General features: G+C 36.8%; 1 protein-coding gene across 2 annotated transcripts in view; it reads right to left on the bottom strand.

Annotated features, from left to right (window-relative positions):
* MRPL47 (mitochondrial ribosomal protein L47) overlaps positions 1-23,186 on the bottom strand; it is a gene marked incomplete at both ends in the record, with an annotated part of 32,163 nt that extends 8,977 nt beyond the window's left edge. The window contains 7 exons of one of the 2 annotated variants that reach the window (XM_082840551.1): positions 694-817; positions 2,672-2,767; positions 5,105-5,235; positions 16,271-16,367; positions 19,240-19,300; positions 19,850-20,001; positions 23,062-23,186. In XM_082840551.1, coding sequence (XP_082696677.1) covers positions 694-817; positions 2,672-2,767; positions 5,105-5,235; positions 16,271-16,367; positions 19,240-19,300; positions 19,850-20,001; positions 23,062-23,186 — 786 coding nt within the window. Of the gene's footprint in view, positions 1-693; positions 818-2,671; positions 2,768-5,104; positions 5,236-16,270; positions 16,368-19,239; positions 19,301-19,849; positions 20,002-23,061 lie in introns of those variants that run through there. The other variant, XM_082840552.1, reaches the window with a different exon arrangement.
* Positions 23,187-23,308: the final 122 nt, after the last annotated feature.

Here is a 23,308-nt window from a genome sequence, read left to right as displayed (position 1 = left end):
TAAGGCTTTAACTGGCTCTGTAAATTAAAATAAGTTTGTGCTTTCCTTGAAATGCACTTATTCTTATTACAAGCATTTTATAATTTTGTATAAATGTCTATTTTCTCTAAATATTTTGCTTTCAGTAAAATGCTTTCCAACTCTGTTTATGGTAGAATTGCTTTTTATTGACTAGTAAAACTTACTGCCTATGTTTTTTACCTTAGGTTTTTAAAATTAAATAAAAATTACTAGCCACTCCAGAAATACTTTTTTTTTGGACTGCTGTGTTGTAACTTGCCACTTTAAGTACTAAATATATTTATCATTATTTTGAATGGAAGTACTCACTGTTTATTAACAGTAGAATCCATAGCCCCTTCATATCTAGTAACAATAGTAGTGAAAAGGTTACCTGAATTCCAAAATTACCTTATTGCCTTTGCTATAGCAGTTATATCACTTTCCCACTCTAAGATACAGGCGATTAAAAGTCTGCTTAGATGTCAGAATTTATAAAATGGGAATTTAATCTGAACTTTATACCTGATTTTGACCACTTCCAGATTTAGCATGCCATAATAACACTTAAAACAATCGACAGTCATTTGACTAAAAACACAAGTTATTTATAAACCACTTAATATGTATTTACTTTTGTATACAGATTGTAATCCAAGAAAAACAGAATGGTAAATTAAGAGTTCAGCTATCTTAGACAAGACTTGACTTCTGGGCTTCAGAAAGATGTGGAAACTTTTCCTGAAGAAACTTTTCTTTCTTGCTTGCTAAACTTCTCTTCCTTGCTTTGATGCGGGCTTGTTTCTCAGTTCTCAATCTAGGTAAATAAAAGCATAACAGCAATTTATACAAAACTATTTCCCTGTTACTCGGTACTGTCAACATATGTCCAAATCAATCACTTAAAGACCTCAATCATGCCCGTGTCTGTATTAGGTGTGTAATGTATATTATTAAACTTGAATAATCATTGTAAACCTACACAAGTCAAAGATAAACATGAAATCAAAAGCATCTGTAACGCTACACCAATTCTCCTTCCTATTTCCTGACTGGAAAGAAAGAACAGACCTGTGAGCCTCTAACAGACTGGGCTTTCTCCTTTATTTTTAGAAATAATGTAGTTTTATAGAATACATTAGATATTTTACATCCTGAGATACATCCTGAGGTGTTTAGGAATTCCCTAATTTCAAATAGCACTCAGTCTAACATCATTTCCCCACAACTGAGAGAATAAAGCCATGCTAAGAGATGATGCTTAGTGCTAGCTGGACTAGCCACTCTGGGTTTGCCTCTACCTATCAGCATCCCAGGGCATTAGGCCTTTGTGCCTCAGCTAAATTATGTTGACTTATAAGGTCACTTTGGAATTATCAGAATTGCAAATGATAAATTCATGGATGCCTAGCCTCTACTGTACTTAAATTGAAATATAACAATACAGTTAAGAGACAGGTACTGGGACTTTCCTGGTGGTGCAGTGATTAAGAATCAACCTGCCAATGCGGGGAACACGGGTTCGAACCCTGGTCCAGGAAGATCCCACAGGAAGATCTTCGTTGCCGCGGAGCAACGAAGCCCATGTGCCACAACTACTGAGCCTGTGCTCTAGAGCCTGCGAGCCACAACTACTGAAGCCCGTGCACCTAGAGCCCGTGCTTCGCAACGAGAAGCCACCGCAATAGTAAGCCCGTGCACCGCAACGAAGAAGAGTAGCCCCTGCTTGCCGCAACTAGAGAAAGCCTGCACGCAGCAATGAAGACCCAATGTAGCCAAAAATAAATAAATTTATTAAAAAAAGAATTCTATATTCAGCAAAACTCATTCCAGAGTGAAGGTGAAATAAAGGCCTTTATATTAAAAAAAAAGGTACTGAATAACTACAATATGCCAGTGCTATGGGGGAGGTCACAGAAATTTGAGATAACGGTTATATTTGGATAGAGATAAAAATACATATACAAAATATATAAGCTACTTTATAAATTAAGTATAAAGTAAGACTAAACAAAGTTGAAATCAGATTACGCATTCTATTCAGTCTTCGCTCCAACTAAATTTTGGCCATTTAAAAAAATAAACCCATGTTAAAGGTTTGCTATTCTTAAGAATATTCAGAAGATTATGCTGCATGTTCTGAAGGTAAGGCTAAAGGTAGTTTCAAAAACGATATATTTAAGGCCTGTAAAAGTGACACTGCATTCATAAATTCTCATACATTAAAGTCATGTTATTTACAGCTTCACCTATTACGGCTAAGGGACAAAAGGATCAAATTGCACACTAGGTTTGGAGACAGTGAGGAGGAAAAGCCAGTGCAGTTAATTTCTTCAATTGCTTATTTCATTTCACCACGCCCAGCAATAACATGAGCTCACATTCTATGCAGCGAAGTATTTGGACCTTCCTTTTAACAATCCAAAAAGATTTAATCATCTACTTACACAGAACAGATTGATGAATAGAAAGACAACAAAACCTTTCAAAGGATATACATTAAAATGTTAACAGTAGCTATTTCTGGATGGTGAAATTACATAAGACTAATTTCTTTTTTTACCTGATTTTTCTAGTTTTTGGACAATGAACATGTATTATTTATATAAAAGCTTAACACACGTCATCTGATGTAACGATACACTTTAGTACTAACGGTACTTCTGCTCACCTGACAAAACGTTCCACATAGGGCATTGCAAAGAATCGTTTTCTATTGTATCTTTTATTTAGGTACCAAGGTATAGGCCACTGCTTGAACTTGTGCCTGCCAAGAAAACAAAAAGGTATCACCCTACAGAAAACATTTAATACATTTTCACTTTTTTACAGAGTTTTAGCCTTCTTTGAACTAAATATGTTTTCAATAAAATGAGATGTAATTGGCTTTTTAAAGATTTAAAAATTTTTATAGTTTAAATATAAGACACTTATGAATCCACTGCAAAATTGCAGATGTTAATATTTTGCAATGTTTGCTTCAGATCACTCTTTTAAAAAAAAAATATATATATATATATAAAAGTTTAAAGACACAGCTTAAGTTCTCTACTTTCACAATAGCTTCTAGCCATAAACTGGAGTGTATCATTACCAGATATATTTTGTACTTTTACTACATATATATGTGTGTACTAATTTTATATATGTACACATACATATGTATACACACACATATAATTTGAAACACTGATATTTACATGTATATGTTTTGTTTTTAAAATGTAAGTAAATTGCAGCAACTGATATAGATATCTATCTATATCTACCTCAACATAACAAAACCTAAAAAATCATAATGCTGAGTAGGAAAAAAGGAAATTGTGATTTCACTGTTAACATTTATTTGAAAATGTTTCAATTAAAAAAGTAACAAGGATTAATTTCAGGGCATATAACCAATCTTCTCTAAAAATCCAGAATTAATCTGTAATATCAGAAGCCTAAGTTCCAATCTCTTTGTAATTTTGGCATTTAGCATATAATTTGACAGGCAGTGCCACTGGAGCAATGAACCACGCTGCTTTAAGCAGAATAGATAAAGGTACTGAATTCCCTCAGTTTATCAGGAATCCCCTCAGTTCGGCAGGATGATAGTCTACCACTATTTTTCAACAACCAAGGGAAAGACACATCCAAAAAGTATTCTCTGACATTACTGCCACATGATTTTTTGTCAGAAAAAAAAATTTAGATGTAATGTTTTGAAGAATCTCTGCATTTAAAAGGCCAATTTAAATATTTTAACATGCAACAGAAAATTAGGGAAAAGGCATTGGAATTATAATGTTTCATTTAATAAGCTACATTGGAAAGATGATGTAACTGCTTTTTTTTTTTTTCCTGGCCACGCAACATGTGGGATCTTAGTTCCCAGACCAGGATTTGAACAGGAGTCCCCTGCATTGGAAGCGCCACATCTTAACCACTGAACCATCAGGCAAGTCCTGATATAACTGCTTTGTTCCCTACTTTGTTTAACTCCTGGAAAGTTAAAAAGCAAAAATTTTTAAACCTTAATGAGAATAGCACTCTTACAGATTCTAAAATTGACACACATTCTCTCCCGTATCCTCACCCTTTCCTAACTGGCCTCAATTGGATTAATCCCAATAAAGTTTAGTAGAAAATAAAACAGATCCAAAAAAAAAGAGAAAGAAAAGAAAAGAAAATAGATCAAAGTTCTTAGGCAGGTGTATTGGCAATTACTCTCTTTTCTGTACTGGATTACACGGTTACAGACAACACAGCCACTCCCCTAAATTTGGCTCCAAGCAGCCCCATCACCGCAAACTCCATTAAAACAATCTACCAAATGCGCTAAGTGCTGTTTTGTAGTGTAATTTGAAGAGTACAGGGAAGGTCTCCAACCACCCAAAATGCCTTCCTCATCTTGCTGACTGATGACAAAAATTTTACTGAACATGCTTCCTTTTGGTAGTTCAACCCAAATGCAAATAAACCCCTGGAAGAGAGAATACACTGGGTCTTCTCAATTACTTACACCTCAGTGTGAATGTTTACTATCACATCCTTTCCCAACGTCTGACAGGACTTTGGAACTGGACATAGGGGACAAGATGCCACAAAGGTGGAAAGATTTAATGAAAATAAACTGTTTATTTTATTCAAAATTTGGACTAGGGCCTAGCCTAATGGCAATGGGAGCAAACTGAGACCGGTTCATGTGGCCTTATTCCTGGAGAACTTCTTTTTTTAATAGTTCCAGGTTCTTAATGGGCAAAGAGGATAGGTGTGTCCTAAAATTAGCTTCATGGAATTTATAACCCTCTAAAATTACATGTGCATATGTAACTTTTTCCTGGGGGAAGGATCTATAACTTTCATCAAATTCTTAAAAGGTCATCTGATTCACATAAGATTAAGAACCACTATTATAAAGAACCCATAAATAACTGAATCATGGGAATGAGATGCCTGGCTATCAGATACAGCTACCTTCATTCATATCCTGAAGTTCAAAAGGGGTTTGGGGGCCTCTTTGTATATTAGATACAGCTAATATATCTCATATTTTTAAAAGATGCTGGATGGGGAATGAGGCATGGGACTTCACTCTCATCTTAGAAGAGCCACTATGTACCAGATGATTCTTCCAAAGATGTCTCTTCTCCAAGCACCAGGTCTAGCTTTTTCTTGACCAGTCTGAAGAAGTCTGAGGGCATCTTCCCTTTCCTGGACAACTTTATCTAATGCATCCATGGAATCTACTACCTGAGAAGAGAATAGAAAGATATAATTTCAACAATCACCACATGACAGAATTCCAAAGAAAGAAAACACATAATGACTATGCTACAGAAAACCTATGATGAATCTTTTTGTCAAAGAACCATTCTGTCAAATATTTCCTAAAAATCTTTCTGGCTGGGTATGCATATACATAGGTGTCTGTAATATCACTTTTTGTAATTTTTTTAAAGTTTAGTTTCATTTAAATGAAAATCTATTCAGCTCAAATTTCCATATATTACTTTTGTTTGGAGTAGGATACACTTGCATAGATTCCTTTTGGAGACCCAATTTGACTCATCATTTTAAAACTCAATGAGCTATTAAGAAGTGATTAACAGCTGCTTTTTAAATATTAAAACCTATGTTTTGGCCTTAATTAATTAGTGTGTCCCTAACACGCAGGTGCAGGTATTTTGACCTACTTGGCAGCTGTTGCTATTATAGGGAATGGAACACCAACCTATCCTGACACTAATCTCCAAAGATCCATCAAGACACAAAAAGATACCATTAGAACTTCTATTTTTTATCTCCTTCTTTTAACATTTCTATTATGTTTGACATTGTACATAATATATTGGCTGAGCAATATATATTTATTCAAAAATAAATATTCATACATTGGGGATTGTAATGACAGGTGAGCTAAATTTTTTCATAATTCTAAATCCTGAGAGCCATTTTTAGGTAGTGATATATGTGTATTATCTTAAGCATCATAACAGCTATGAAATACTGTATATAAATACTTGTTCCTTATAAGAAACCTAAAAAGGGGAGGGGTATTAGATTATAAAGATAATTCCCCAGGTAGCTGTGGAACCTAAGAGAGATGTGAAAGCCACATACTTAGATAAACTACTTCATAACCTATATATGCAGTTCACACTCAGCACTTTTATGGCCTACTTAACTCAAAGCCACACTGAATCCTCACACTACATGAATTTCTACAAAATCCTTGAGAAATAAAAGATGGGTAAGAATGACAAATCCCATCTTGAAGACAAACTTAGAAGAGTGAAGAGACCACACCGATCAGGGCCTAATACAAAGCTCTCTGACCCTTAGGAACTCAGTAAACCTGGCTGTTGACTGACTACATTAAAGAGTCTGCCCAAGGTCAGGGCTGAGGTTCCTAACTGAAATCTAATGTTAGCTCACAAAGATAAGAAAATAAATGGCTAACAAGTCCACAGAGTTAACATCCAATTATTCAAGTTCATGCCAACAGATGAGAAAGAAAATCAAAAGTATCAATTAGATACACCCCATTCAAAAAAGCCAACTTCAAAGACCTTTCTTTTCTAGTTTACAACTTTCCCAGAGCCAAAAGTGTCCTTACATAGTTCCGAAGCTTCAGCTTATATCTTAAATTGAGAATAATTCTTTTAAAACTTTTCTTGATAAATTTTCGTTAGTAGTATGTCACAAAGTGTCACAAAGCACTGAGAAAACTGTATTTGAGGTTAAAAAAAATTATAATCACTTTCAGTTTAAAACTTTTACTATTTTAGATTCTACTAATTCAGAAAGTATAGTACATATGATTTACTAGGCTGAAGTTCACCTCTGAAATATATTTTTTAAAGCAGGGAGAGGGGATAATCTATTATTGAAGTTTAAAAGTCTTATTAGAACAGCACCATTATAGCAAAAGCTTTTTCATCAAATAAACAATGTGCTACTTATAAACAGCCAATCCACCTAGAAGAGTCTCTAAAGCATAACTTTCCTTAAAAGAAGAGTTGCCAAATATACCTAAAAATAAAGTAACATTACTTTACAAATGTTTTGTAGCAATGAAAACATGTACCACCACCCAGATCTTAGTTTCTAAATATACCATTCTCCATTCAAAGGAATCAGGGTTCCTCTGTAAAACGGCTGATTCCAGGATTGGGGCAGGAAAAGTACAGGATGAATCCAGAATATCTTGCCGTTCCTCATCAAAGAATGATGAGGACATATAGGCCAGCTTGAAGGAAAACACACTGGCCAAATCTAGAATGATGATATTAAAGGATTTTAACTCATTGAATAAAATTGGAATGCATGACTCAAGAAAGAAAAGGGAAAGGAAAGGAAAGGAAGACATGGAGAAAAGGAAAAGCCCTTTCTTACGGAAGAAAGCTAACAAATGATGTAGAATGAACAATGAAATTAGAAAATCACCATTTAGCAAACATCACAGTAATAATCACTGATTAAGGCAAAAATCATCATCAATTGATGCTAAAACCAACGAGTCCATGTTGGAGGGTTTAAAAGATATTTACATGATCTCAATGTAAAGAAAAATTTAGTTACTCTACAGTGGAGAAACCTGACACCAGGCTAACCAAATTACTAATGCTAACAAGTTCAGTAACAGAACAAATCAACACTGCATGCCTCTTCACATGATGCACTGTGAAGAATACAGCATCACTTCTATGATATTCCTGCCAATCATCATGATTATCATGAGAAACATCACAAACCCAAATTGGCCCATCCTCTTCAAAAGTGTCGATGTCATGAAACACAAAGAAAGACTGAGTAATCAGATTCAAGGAGACTCAAGAGACAACACTGAAAACACACCAGCCAGGGGGTTTTTTTGCTATAAAAGGACATGTTGGAATAACTAATGAAATTTCAGTAAGATCTGTAGATTATAGTATCAATGTTAATTTCCTGATTTTGAAAACTGTACAGTGGTTATATAAGGAAATATCCGTGGGTTTTTTTGGCAATATACACTAAAGTAGTTATGGGTAAAGGGATATCACATATATAACTTACTCTCAAATAGCTGAGGAAAAATGTAGTTATGTGGAGAGGAGGCAAAGACGGATAAAGCAAACGTGGTAAAATACATAGGGAATTTGGGTGAAGGATGCCTCTTTGCATTTTTCTTGTAATTTTTCTGCCAGCCTCATGTTTTATCAAAATAAAGTTTAAAAACCCCAAAATATGATTAACTCAATGTTTATAAAGGCAGAATAACCTTCTCCATAATTAGGGTAAATAATTGAGATTTTATCCAATACCTTCTTTGACTCTCTGCAGGAATATCAGGTCTTAATGGTGGTGAGCAGTGTGGGGAAAGAAACCTGAAGCAGCTGAGGTAAGGCAGCAAGACTGAAGCCATTACAAAAAGCTGCGTTCCAATCTCACTGACTACTTACTATGAAACAGAAAAAAATCAATAAAGAGCTGACCCTGAAAGCACTCTATGAAAAAAAGAAACAACCTGATAAATCTAACTAAATAAAACATAAAACCTCTACATGAAAGAAATATCTTAAACATGTACAGCCATGAAAAAAATAATGGCACATCTTCTGCACTTACTGATACGGAAAAATCTCCAAAATACACTAGTAAGTAGAAGACGCAAGTTTCAGAAGAGTATATACTGTATAACCACATTTGTGTAAATGTGCTGAGACAGACAGAAGAGCTAGAGAAGCCTAGACTCTACTTGGGAGGAGTGCACGCATGCTGGCTTGCTAACAATTAGGTCTGAGAGAGCCTTGTACTGGCAGCTGCTGCCTTGCTGTACTTCCCAATCTGAAAGGGCTAATGCCCCGACCTAGCTCACTCCACACCGTAGCCTGGCATGAGATCAGGGCAAAGATGCAGTCTATTTAGGCAGAGACAGACCAGGGTGCCTGGGATGTGATCTGGGCAGAGCCACAGAGACTATTATCAGTGCACACATGGGAGCAGTGTCTAGTCAGGCAGACACTGTCAGTGGGCGCATTGGGCACTGGCCACAAGAATGCGAAGCAGCTAAGCGCTGAATCTCAGGCAGACAGGCCCAGGGCAAGAGTACCCAGATAGGCCAGGCTTGGTGTCCCAGAGAGAGCACCCTGGCTCTGCCCTCTCTGTGCAGCTGAGCACTAGATCTGGGGAAGACAGGTCCTGGAGAAGTCTGTCACAGAGGCAGCCCAGATCTCAGGTTATAGCACAGCCACCTCAATTCCTGCAGACACAATGCCCCAACCTCCACCCTACTCCATGCCACAGCCTTGTACTAGATCTGGAACAAAAAACACAGAAAGTGATAGGACCCTGGGATGCTTCCAGACAGAACCACACAGGTGGTGCACAGGTTTACTGTGACCACAGGAGCCTCACTTGCTTCAGCAATCACCTCCTTTGGGGCAGGGCAACAGAGACTAATTGAACCTGACCCTCAGGCTTCTACTCCAACAACTGGGGAGCAGACCCCACCCCTGACTGGGCAGTGACAGCTACAGAGCCAAGAGGAAGCCCTGCCTCACATCCGGCACAGACTCTAGACACCAGTCACACCCCCTATCAAGGAAATAACGATGAGTACTCTTAAGAAGGACATGACTGGCATCCAAAACCAGCCCTCACACCAAGAATACTGGACACAGTCTACACAGGGACACTCCCATATAAAAACACCCCTTTAAGACCACAGTAGATAACTGTTTTTCCTAAATTCACAGAGACAGAGGAAGTTTAGTAAACTGAAAAAACAGAGGAACTACTCCCAATTTAAAAAAACAAGAGAAATCCCCTGAAAAAACAAATAATAAAATAGACCTCACCAGTCTACAGACCCTGAATTCAAAATGGAAATAGTAAAAGCAGGGACTTCCCTGGTGGCACAGTGGTTAAGAATCCGCCTGCCAATGCAGGGGACACGGGTTCAATCCCTGGTCCGGGAAGATCCCACATGCCGCGGAGCAACTAAGCTCGTTGCTCACACACAACTTGTGGCTCACCCACAACTCCTAAGCCTGCACTCTAGAGCCCATGAGCCACAACTACTGAGCCCACGTGCCGCAACTACTGAAGTCTGTACACCTACAGCCCATGCTCCACAACAAGAGAAGCCACCGTAATGAGAAGCCCACGCACCGTGATGAAGAGTAGCCCCTGCTTGCCACAACTAGAGAAAGCCCGTGAGCAGCAACGAAGACCCAACACAGCCAAAAATAAATAAATAAACACATAATTTTAAATAAATAAATAAAAGCAGATTAAAAATAATAAAAATAAAGATCACTATAACAAGGAACCAGAAGCTTTATAAAGATGAACCAATCAAAATTAGACAATTCAATTGCCAGTATGAAAACCAATCTAGAAGCAATGAATAGCATACTAAATGACGCAGAAGGGACAAATAAGTAATCTGGAAGACAGAATAATGGAAACTACCCAATCAAAATAGCAGACGGAAAGACAAATGAAAAAAATGAAAGCACCACAATAAAGAGTAGCCCCCACTCGCTGCAACTAGAGAAAGTCCTCATGCAGCAACAAAGATCCAGCACAGCCAAAAAAAATTTTTTTAATTTAAAAATAAATAAATAAAAATAAATTTTAGGGCTTCCCTGGTGGCGCAGTGGTTGAGAGTCCGCCTGCCGATGCAGGGGACACAGGTTTGTGCCCCCGTCCGGGAGGATCCCACATGCCACAAAGTGGCTGGGCCTGTGAGCCATGGCCGCTGAGCCTGCGCATCCGGAGCCTGTGCTCCGCAACGGGAGAGGCCACAACAGTGAGAGGCCCATATACCACAAATAAATAAATCAATAAATAAAAGAATTCAGCAATACTAAACCTACCCTAAAAAAAATACTGAAGAGTCTTCTCTAAATAGAAAAGAAGAAAGACTCTATAGGAAAGGGAAAATCACAGTAGGAAAGGCAAATATATAAAAGGACTGAAAATCATTTAAATAAGCCAGTACATAGATTAAAAAACAATCAAAGAAATTTTGTAAAAGCAATGGTAACTACAATTAACAGCAAAAGGATAAGCATGAAGATGTAAAACAGGACACCAAAATCACAACATGTTGGGGAGGGAAGAATAAAAATGTAGATCTTTTAGAATGTGTTTGAACTTGTATGATTATCAGCTTAAAGCAACTAGATATAGTTATGGGTCAACATACCATACTTATGATATGGTAACCACATATCAAAAACCTACAATAGATTCACAAAAACAAAAAGAAAGGAACTCAAGAGAATTCCCTGGCGGTCCAGTGGTTAGGACTCTGTGCTTTCACTGCCGAGCACACAGGTTCAATCCTTGGCTGGGGAGCTAAGAATCCTGCAAGCCACGCAGCGTGGCAAACAAAAAAAAAGGAACTCAAGCATACTACAAAAGAAAATAATGAAGCCACAAAAGGAAAAACAAAAAGAAGAAATTAACAAAGAAAAACTATAAAATAACCCCTGGAAAACAAAGATTAAAATGGAAAAAAGTGCATACTAATAAATAATTACTTTAAATGTCTATGGACTAAATGCTCCAATCAAAAGACACAGAGTGGCAGACTGGATTAAAAACCAAGAACCTACAATATGCTGCCTGAGAGACTCACTTCAGGGTGAAAGACATAGTCTGAAAATGAGGGGATCAAAAAAGATATTTCATGCAAATGGAAATGACAAGAAAGTGGGGTAGCAATACTCCTATCAGACAAAATAGACTTTAAAACAAAGGCCATAAAGAAAGACAAAGGACACTATATAATGATAAAAGGATCAATACAGAAGAGGATATTACACTCGTCAACATATATGCACCCAATATAGGAGCACCTAAATATATAAAATGAATACTAACAGATGTAAAGGGAGAAATGGACAATAATACAACAATTGCAGGAGACTTTAACACCCCACTGACATCAATGGACAGATCATCCAGATAGAAAATCAATAAGGTAACAGAGGTCCTAAATGACACAACAGACCAGTTGGACTTAATTGACATATGGGATACTACATTAAAAAAAAACAGAATACACATGCATTCAAGCATGCATGGAACATTCTCTAGGACAGACCACATACTAGGTCACAAAACAAGCCTCAACAAATTTAAGCAGATAGAAATTATCTCAAGCATCTTTTCTGACCATAATGGTATGAAACTAGAAATGCACCACAGTGAGAAAAATGGGAAAAGAACAAACACATGGAAACTAAAGAACATGCTACAAAAAAACCAATGAGTCAATAATGAAATCAAAGAACGAATCAGAAAATACCTCAAGACAAAAGACAATAACCACCACTGGGATGCCACAAAAGCAGTTCTAAGAGGAAAGTTCATAGCAATACAAGCCTTCCTCATGAAACAAGAAAAATCTCAAATAAACAACCTAAACTACCACCTAAAAGAATTAGAAAAAGAAGAACAAACAAAACCCAAAGTCTGCAGAAGGAAGGAAATAATAAAGATCAGAGAGGAAATAAATAAAATAGAGATCCAATAGAAAAGATCGATAAAACTAAGAGCTGGTTTTTTGAAAACATAAACAAAATTAACAAACCTTTAGCCAAGCTTACCCAGAAAAAAGGACCCAAATAAAATAAGAAATGAAAGAGGAGAAATAACAACCAATATCACAGAAATACAAAAAGTCATAAGAGAATACTATGAATAGTTATATGTCAACAAATTGAAAAACCTAGAAGAAATGGAAAAGTTTCTAGAAACATACAGCCTACCAAAAGTGAGTTAAGAAGAAACAGATTATTTGAACAGATCGATCACTAGAAGTGAAATAGAATGTAATTAAAAAACTCCCTGCAAACAAGAGTCCAGGACCGACTGCTTCACTGGGGAATTCTATCAAACATACAAAGAACTTACATATTTATACCAAACCTTCTCAAACTATTCCAAAAGACTGAAGAGGTGGGAACACTCCCAAAGATATTCTATGAAGCCACCAGTAGCCTGATTGATACCAAAACCAGACAAAGACACTACAAAAAAATAGAAAATTACAGGTCAACACCTTTGATGATACAGACACACAAAATTTCAATAAAATATCAGCAAACTAAATCCAGCAATACTTAAAAAGGATCATACACCATGATCATGTTGGATTCACTCCAGGGTCACAAGGATGGTTCAACATAGGCAAATCAATCAATGTGATACACCACATTAACAAAAGGAAAGACAAAAGCACATGAGCAAGCATCTCAATAGATGCACAAAAAGCATTTGACAAAATTCAACATCCATTCATGTTAAAAGCTCTCACCAAAGTGCGCAGAGAGGGAACATATCTCAACATAATAAAAGCCCTTTACAACAAACCCACAGCCAGCATAATACTCAATGGTGAAAAGCTGCAAGCCTTCCTGCTAAATTCAGGAATAAAGATGCCCACTCTCACCACTTCTTTTCAACGTAGTACGTAGTATTGGACGTCCCAGCCTCAGCAATCAGAAAAGAAAAAGAAATAAAAGGTATCCAAATTGGAAGGGAAGAAGTAACACTGTCACTATTTGCATATGACATGATACTCTATATAGAGAACTCTGAAGTCTCCACACAAGAACTAATAAATGAATTCAGCAAGGTAACAGGATATAAAATTAATATACAGAAATCTGTTGCATTTTTTTACACTAAAAATGAAATATCACAAAGTTAAAAAAAATTTTTTTAATTGTGTCAAAAAAACAAAGCCTCGGAATAAACTTAATCAAGGTGAAAGACGTATACACTGAAAACTATAAAACACTGATAAAGGAAACTGAAGATGATTCAAAGAAATGAAAATATACCTTATGCCCTTGGACTGGAATACATAATACTGTTAAAATAGCCATACTACCCAAAGGAATCTACAGATTTAACACAACCCCTATCAAAATACTCATGACAGTTTTCACAGGACTAGAACAAATAATCCTAAAATTTATATGGAACCACAAAAGACCCAGAATTGCCAAAGCAATCCTGAGAAAAAAGGAACAAAGCTGAAGGTACAACCCTTCCAAACTTCAGACTATACTACAAAACTACAGTAATCCAAACACAGTGGCATTGGCACAAAAACAGACATATAAATCAATGGAACAGAATAGAGAGTCCAAAAATAAACCCATGCACCTACAGTCAATTAATCTACAACTTCAGACTATACCACAAAACTACAGTTATCAAAACACTATGGTACTGGCACAAAGAGACAGATCCATGGAACAGAATAGAGAGCCCAGAAATAAACCCACACACCTATGGTCAATTAATCTTAGACAAAGGAGGCAAGACTATACAATGGAGAAAGGAATCTCCTCAGCAAATGGTGTTGGGAAAGCTGGACAGCCACATGTAAATCAATAAATTAGAACATTCCCTTATGCCATATGAAAAAATAAACTCAAAATGGTTTAAAGGCCTAAATATAAGACATGACACCATAAAACTCCTAGAAGAGAACATAGACAAAATGTTCTTAGACATAAATCATAGCAGTATTTTCTTAGATCAGTCTCCCAAAGCAAAGGAGATAAAAGCAAAAATAAACAAATGGGACATAATCAAAATATAAAAGCTTTTGCACAGCAAAGGAAACCATCAACAAAATGAAAAGACAACATATGGAACAGGAGAAAATATTTGTAAATGATGCGACTGACAAGAGGTTAATATCCAAAATACACAAACAGCTCATACAACTCAATATTGAAAAAACAAACAACCTAATCAAAAAATGGGCAGAAGACCTAAATAGACATTTCCCCAAAGACATACAGATGGCCAACAGCCACACGAAAAGATGCTCAACATCTCTAATTATTGAAGAAATGCAAATCAAAACCAAATGAGATATCACCTCACACTGGTCAGAATGGCTATCATCAAAATGTCTACAAATGATAAATACTGGAGAAGGTGTGGAGAAAAGGGAACCCTTCTACACTTTTGGTGGGAATGTAAATTGGTGCAGCCACTACAGAAAATTTTCCTTTAAAAACTAAAAATAGTGCTACCATATGATCCAGCAATCCCACTCCTTGGTATATTTCTGGAAAAAAGAAAAACTCGTATTTGGAAAGATACATGCACCCCAATGTTCACAGCAGCACTATTTACAACAGCCAAGACATGGAAACAACTGAAGGGCCCATGAACAGACAATTGGCTTAGGAAGATGTGGTGTATATATACAAATACATATATATACACACACACATATATATACATACATATATACATACATACATACACACACACACATACACACACACACACACACACACACACAGGAATATTACTCAGACACAATAAAGAATGAAATATTGCCATTTGCAGCAACATGGATGAACCTAGAGAATATTATACTTAGTGAAGTCAGACAGAGAAAGATCAATATCATATGATATCGTTTATATGCTGAATCTAAAAAAAAAAAGATACAAATGAATCTATATACAAAACAGAAACAGACTCACAGACATAGAAAAAAAACATATGGTTACCAAAGAGGAGAGGGAATGGGGGAAGGATAAATTAGGAATATGGGATTAACAGATAGAAACTACTATACATAAAATAGATAAGCAACAAGGATTTACTGCACAGCACAGGGAATTATGTTCAATATCTTGTAATACCTATATTGGAAAACAATCTGGAAAAAAATACATATATATAAAACTGAATCACTATGCTGTACACCTGAAACTAACACAATTTTATAAATTAACTATGCTTTAATTTAAAAAATGTACACTTAAAAAGGTTAAGATGATAAGTTTTGTTATGGGTGTTTTACATCAATTAAAAAAAAAGCATTAAACAAATCTGACCTAGTTGGTACAGAAGTAGCTAAACCAGAACTAGAAATGTAAAATAGTGCAGGTACTTTAGAAAACGGTTGGGCTGTTTCCTAAAATTTCAAACACAGATTTACCAAACAACACAGCAGTTTTACTCCTCGGTATCTACCCAAGATAAATAAAAACATATGTCCACACATATGCTGAGGGCTGTAGGTAGGAATGGGAGTGACTGCAGATGGGCATGAGATTTCTTTTTGGAGTGATGGAAATGTTCTAAATTAGATAGTAGTGATAGTTGCATAGCTCTGTAATTTCCTAAAAATCAAGCAGAAATAGAAAGAAAGAAATCTACTTGCCAAGAATTATAGGAACCATACACTCACACCTTTTAGCTTTTATCCCACACTCAGCAGTCTCCAGCCTCCCACAAATCTCACCTTTTCTAACCGCTCCGGACTTGGCATTGGCAAACTCTGCCGCTTAGCCTCCTGTTCTAGAGTTAGGAGCATGTTTCTTTCTTTCAGGAGAACATACCTATATCAAAAAACAGAGCTTGTAATGCTATTCTGTGCTTATATTAATAAAACTGTGATTTTTTGACATCAAAATTAATGATCTGTACTCAAAAGTCCTTTAGAATAATCCTTTATATAGAGCTATATCTATTCTTACTCGTTTGTTCAATAAATTTTCCATGTGCCACATACTGCATTAAGTGCCAGAAGAGTTACAAAAAAGCATAAAACGTAGTCCCTACATTCCAAGTGGAGAGAGAGGATGTAAGATAAATAACACTTATTCAGTTCCTGTTATACACCAGGCAATGTGCTAAATAAGCACATATATACATTTATTTCACTGAATTCTCACAACAATTCTGAAGTTGGAACTATTTACACATTCTAAATGAAGAAACTAAAGCTAAGAGAAGTAAGGTTTTGGGGGGCACATGCCTAATTCAAGATTCAAATCCTGAACTCCCTGGGTGGAAAACCCTCCCTCCACAACTGAAATGTGGTGTGGTATACTCAGTGGTATAGACAACAACTACCAGGAGAATTAAGTGGGAGAGATGAGACATTCCTTCTGGCTAAGATGATCAACGAAAGCTTCATAGAGATGGGGTATGTTAGGCTGGAAAGGAAATCAAAGCAAACACAATCAAATCACTGAAATCAAAACACTGAGGTGGTAAAGCTCAAGTGTGACTTTTGTGAATAAATAAGTTTGATTGAGAATCAGAGCTGGAAGAAAGGAAAGGAAATAAATGTGGAGGGCAAAGAAAATGAAACAAAGGAATTGGGGTACGTTTGGGTATGGAAAAGACAATTTGGGGGGAAGGAGTGGCAGAAGATAAACTATTTGGCTTTAGCCAGGATGAATATTGAAACTGCCTTAACTATCCCTTTACAAATAACCAACAGTAAACGTGCTTTAAAACAATGTATTTTTTACCATGAATTTGTGCTGTTTTAAACATAACACTACTGACACCAAATGAGGGGTTTTTCTCTCCTGACAGTAACATGTTGTCTTTTCCATCTCCCTGACACTAACTACCTGAAGTCAGAGCGAGATTCCACAGATTTAAGTGTTCAGTCCCACAAGAAAGACTGCCCCCCACTTCAGATGCCAACAGCAATTTCCAGGCCTCCCACATATCTGACTGATCAGCTACAAACTGGGGGTTCCAACAACCTTGTCCATGGGTTTGATAATTTGATAGAATAGCTCACAGAATTCAAGAAAGCACTTTACTCTCTTACTGGTTTATTATAAAGGATACAACTCAGAAACAGCCAGATGGAAGAGATGCACAGGACAAGATATGGGGAAGGGGTGCAAAGCTTCCATGCCTTCTCAAGGCACACCACCCTCCCAGAACTTCCATGTACTTACCAACCTGGAAGCTCTCCAAACCTAGTTGTTTAGGGTTTATTATGGAGGTGTCATTATGCAGGCATGATTGATTAAATCACTGGCCACTGGTGACTGAACTCGATCTCTAGTCCCTCTCCCTCCCCAAAAGTGGGGGTGGTGGTGAGGCTGAATGCTCTATCTGCTAATCACACCTTGGCCTTTCTGGCAATCAGCCTCTATCCTGAAGCTACACAGCAATACCCCCCAGCCCCCACCCCCAAGAGCTGCCTGATTAGAAGACACTCATATCACTCAGGCAATTCCAAGGGATTTAGGAGCTGTGTGTTAAGCGATCAGAGACAAAGACAAAATATATATTTCTTATTGTATCACATAAATAAGCCTGTAATATTAGTGGTTTTATAAGCATTTTACAGTTCTTTAATCTGCCATGAAAGATAACCCTTTAAATCAAGGGATAAAACTTTAAATGCCTACTACAGTGCCTGGACAAATAGTAATTATGAGTGAAGGGAGCATGGTGAAAGAACAACAAGATGGGTAAGAAGTGGTATGCACTGCTCCATTTAGACCAGCCAACTGTCACCATGTAAAAATGCAGGTTCAGTGTTGCAACATCACAGGTCTGATTATTCAAGAGGAGCCAGAAATCCTTATTTTTGTGTGAAACTTCCCAATTTTTAAAACACAGCACAGCCCAAACAAACATATCTCTGGGCTAAATATAGTCGATTAATGTAGGGGGATAGGTGGGTCAAAAGGTACAAATTCCCAGTTATAAAAGGAAAAAGTCATGGGGATGTTATATACGGCAATGGTGACTATAGTCAATAATACTGTCCTGCATATTTGAAAGTACCTCAGAGAATGGATCTTGAAAATTCTCACCACAAGGAAAAAAACTTCTTGTAACTATGTATGGTGACAGATATTAACTGGACTTATTGTGATCATTTTACAATATATACAAATATTGAACCATTACATTGCACATCTGAAACTAATACAATGTTATGTCAATTATACTTCAATTTATATATGTATATATACAATGCAAATCTGTCTTAAATCCTCTCAATTCTTTCTAATTTATCAGGAGAATCTGCCAGAAAAACCTACCCAAATTTCCAATTAAGTGTACCCTCCAATACTCTTCCTCAAAGCAAAAAAGCTAAAGCGTCCAGACCATGCAAAAGGTAATAAAAAGGAAGAAGGCCTAAATGTGACCAACTCATCCCCATTTTGCTTTATTAGTTTCTTGAAATTCTTAGTATAAAAGTGGTAGTATGACTGGTAGCAGTTACAGTAAAATTTCTAAACTCCCAACTATTTAAGAACTCTGATACATCTGTCATAATGTAATTTAACCTCTGTAGTACTTATAAAAATTTTAATGATCTTGTATATCACAAAACAGTACTATAAATCACTTTACTTAATTTCTTACATCAGATAAAGTTTATACCTCATTATTATACTATAACTGCTTCAAACACTTAGATGTTAATGTACTCAGTATACTTACCAAAGTTTATGTAAATCTTCATTACTTTTGTTCCTTAATTGCTGACAGGTCCATGAAGCTCCTATTAAAATGATAAATTCATAACATGAAATAATTTTCTAGCTACACGCCCTTTGGCAAATTACTTAACCTCTCTAAACCTGTTTCCTTATCTATAAAATGTGTAATAGCTTTATTATATTATAGTACAATATATAATTAGGATTTGTGATTAAATTAGATAACACATATGAAAATATTAGTAATGTGACTGGCAATAGCATTCAAAAACTGTTATTATTAGTATAGAATGTACCTTCACAGTCTAATGTCAAAATACTTAGTATCATTATAAATTAATATTCAACTATCTCTAAAAATACGAAATGTAAAACAAACCCCAAACCGCACTTTAGTTAATTTCAACCTACTCCTCTTCTAAACCTTTTGCCAACCTTCCAAGGAACAGTTAACTCTACTATTATACTGTCCTTCTAATCTTCTCTAATAGACATTCCCAAAGGAAATCAAAAAAGGAAACACTTAAGTAATTCCCAAACTGGATAAATAATCCCAAAATGACAGAGGGTTCAATAAAATTATTTAATATAGGTCAACCCAAATATCTCACCAGATTTCACTTTTTCTTCCCCCCAATTCTTTGGGTCATCAAAAAATTCTTCCAGTCCTCTCCTAGACAATGTGGTATGAAGTAATCTACACTGATGAAAAGATGTGACATTTGGTGTATTCTTAGTCAACAGACAAAGAGAAAACCTGCAACTGAACATATATAAACAAGTGATTCAAGTTTCACGACATTTGGATTTTATAAGCAATAAACGGAATCATTTCCTCATCTACAATGTCAAAAAACCAACTTGGGGTTTCTGCCCAAGAAACGATAAACTCATAAAATGCTTTAGAAATTATTTTTAACATGCCATTATATATGTTGCTATCCTGTAACTTCAGAGCCAATATATTGACATAATTATATATTTTAAAGGTATTTTTTTTAATTTATTTATTTATTTATTTTTGGCTGCATTGGGTCTCTGTTGCTGTGCACGGGTTTTCTCTAGTTGCGGTGAGCGGGGGCCACTCTTCGTTGCAGCGCACGGGTTTCCCATTGAGGTGGCCTCTCCTGTTGCAGAACACGGGTTCCAGGTGCTCAGACCTCAGGAGTTGTGGCTTGCGGGCTCCAGAGCGCAGGCCCAGCAGTTGTGGCGCACGAGCTTAGTTGCTCCACAGCATGTGGGAGCTTCCCGGACCAGGGTTCAAACCCGTGTCCCCTGCCTTGGCAGGCAGATTCCCAACCACTGCGCCACCAGGGAAGCCCGACATAATTATATTTTAAGGTAACATTTTTAAGTCCTTCATATGTGGCTAGTGGGCATATAAGCAGATAAAAACATTCTGAACTTTAATTTTGCAACACATCAAAGACCCCAATGCTTCCTCCTTTAACCCAGTAATTCCACTGAATTTAGAAATTTCAACTAAAGAAATTATCAGAGGGACTCCCCTGGTGGCACAGTGGTTAAGACTCCAAGCTCCCAATGCAGGGGGTCTGGGTCTGGGAACTAGATCCCACATACATGCTGCAACTAAGAGTTCACATGCCACAACCAAGGAGCCCACACATGTTACAACTAAGGAGCCCTCGAGCCACAATTAAGGAGCCTGCCTGCCACAACTAAGACTTGATGCAACCAAATAAATAAAAAATAATTTTTTTTAAAAAAAGACAAATTATCATAGATGGGAATTGATAAATCAAAGTGTCTACTGTGGTGATCATTTTGTAATGTATAAAAATATAGAATCACTATGTTGTACACCTGAAACTAATATAATATTTTAAGTCAATTATACTTTTAAAAAGTCTATTAAAGCATTATATATGATATCAAAAAGCTGATAATAATGTAAATGTGCAACTGGGGAATGGTTAAAAACATTATTGTGCATCTGTATGATAATCTATTATGCAGTAATCTAAAAGTCATGTTTATAAAGAATATTTAATGACCTGGAGAAATAACTTAAAATACAATAATGAAGTGTATAACAAATGTTGTATTCCTACCTAGAAAAATTTAACGTGAAACTAATCATGAGGAAACAATCAGACAAATCCAAATGAAGGAATATTCTAAAAAGGCTGACCTTATTAAAAATGTCAATATCATGAAAGAGAAAAAACGAACCATTCTGGATTAAAGAAGACTAATGATACACGACAATTAACAGGATAAATGTTCATTGACTGGACTCTGAATTAAAAATTAAGAAAGAAAAAAAAAATTCCCCAGTGTGATCATTGTAGTATTGTGGTTAAGACAGCGTTCTTGGGACTTCCCTGGTGGCGCAGTCATTAAGAATCCGCCTGCCAATGCAGGGGACACGGGTTCGAGCCCTGGTCAGGGAAGATCCCACATGCCACGGAGCAACTAAGCCCGTGTGCCACAACTACTGAGCCTGTGCTCTAGAGCCTGCGAGCCACAACTACTGAGTCGGCATGCTACAACTACTGAAGCCCGCGCACCTAGAGCCCGTGCCCCGCAACAAAAGAAACCACTGCAATGAGAAGCCTGCGCACCACAACAAGTAGCAGCCCCTGCTCGCCACAACTAGAGAAAGCCCGTGCACAGCAACGAAGATCCAATACAACCATAAATAAATTAATTAATTAATTTAAAAAAAAAAGACAGTGTTCTTGTTCTTAAGAGATATATGCTGAAGTGTCATGATGTTTGCAATTCTGACATGCCTCAAATAGTTCAGAAAAATAAAGGCATGGATATAAAAAGTATAGAAAATGTGACAAAATGCTGAGGATTGGTTAACATAGGTGCAGAGTATACGGTTATTCTTTGTACTACTCTGACAACTTTCCTTTTGGTTTGAAATTTTTTTAAATAAAAAGTTGGAGAAACAAGGCTAGAACACAAAAATGCATATACGTAAATATTATCCTGATTTTATTTTAAAATCTCATGTATGTCTATATATTCAAAGTTAAAAAGAATAGAAGAAAATCTGTTTATCTCTGAATGGTAAAACCATAGTTGATGTTTACTTTCTTCTTCAAAGCACTTTACCCTATTTTCCAAAGTGTCTGTAAATGAACAGATATTTATTCAACAGTAATGATAAAAATCCAGAATTTTTTTTTTAAGGAAAAACGATGATGAGATGGAAGAGACGATTAATTCAAGTTTGCTACTTTTCCAGTTACAACCCCTGAACCTCTGCAAAAAACAAACCAAAAAAATTGCTTATCTCTGAGGTTAATGTAAGTTCACTATATCTGAGAGATGCCCAATAAATGTGCTGGATTCAAGAGCACATACATTACTTCCTTTAAAAAAAAAAAATGACTACCTTCATTTGGCTACCTTCATTTATTCACTCAACATTTACTGAACAATCTATTTTTGACAGACTCTGGGCGTACACCCTCCCACCCCTTTTTAAATCCATCCAAATCTGACACAGCCTTCAGTTCCACAGCCAAAAGCTCTTCAGTTAAGTTTTTCCCAACTCACCCAGCCGAACAGGATGCTTCCGCACCTCTAGGTTTAGTTCAACAAATACTGGTTTTCTACAGACCCCACGACTGCCTGGTCCACAGCAGGTGGCAACAAAATGTTTGAGGAAGATACGGAAATGTCGCAGGTGGGGGACTTCTCCAAGGTCACTCACTCCTCACGGAGGTGGGTTCGGGCCCAGCCATCCCAGAGGCCTTTCCATCCCTAAGCGTTTCTCAGTATCTCGCCAACCAAACAAGAACCAAAGTTGGAGAAGTGGACAGACCTAACTCCTCACATCACTTACCTTGTGTTAGCAGGGGCCTGAGGACTTATTAACGACCTGGAAGCCTTCAGGGCCGCCGACACTCTCCTGCAGAAAACAGCCAAACCGGCAGCAGCCATTTTTCCGCATAAGTAAGCAAACCGCATTTCCGCCAACAATGATGTCACTTCCGGCGTCTCACGCCGACCGGATGACGAGAACAGGAATTGGCTTTGCCCTCACTCAACATGGCCACTTTCCGGCTTCGCCCTCGTTGAGAAATTGGCTC

Source organism: Leucopleurus acutus (assembly GCF_964270905.1).
Source record: "Leucopleurus acutus genome assembly, chromosome: 5".
Taxonomy (NCBI): Eukaryota; Metazoa; Chordata; class Mammalia; order Artiodactyla; family Delphinidae; genus Leucopleurus; species Leucopleurus acutus.
Note: the sequence above shows the minus strand (reverse complement) of the source record. Positions and strands in the feature narration are given on the sequence as shown.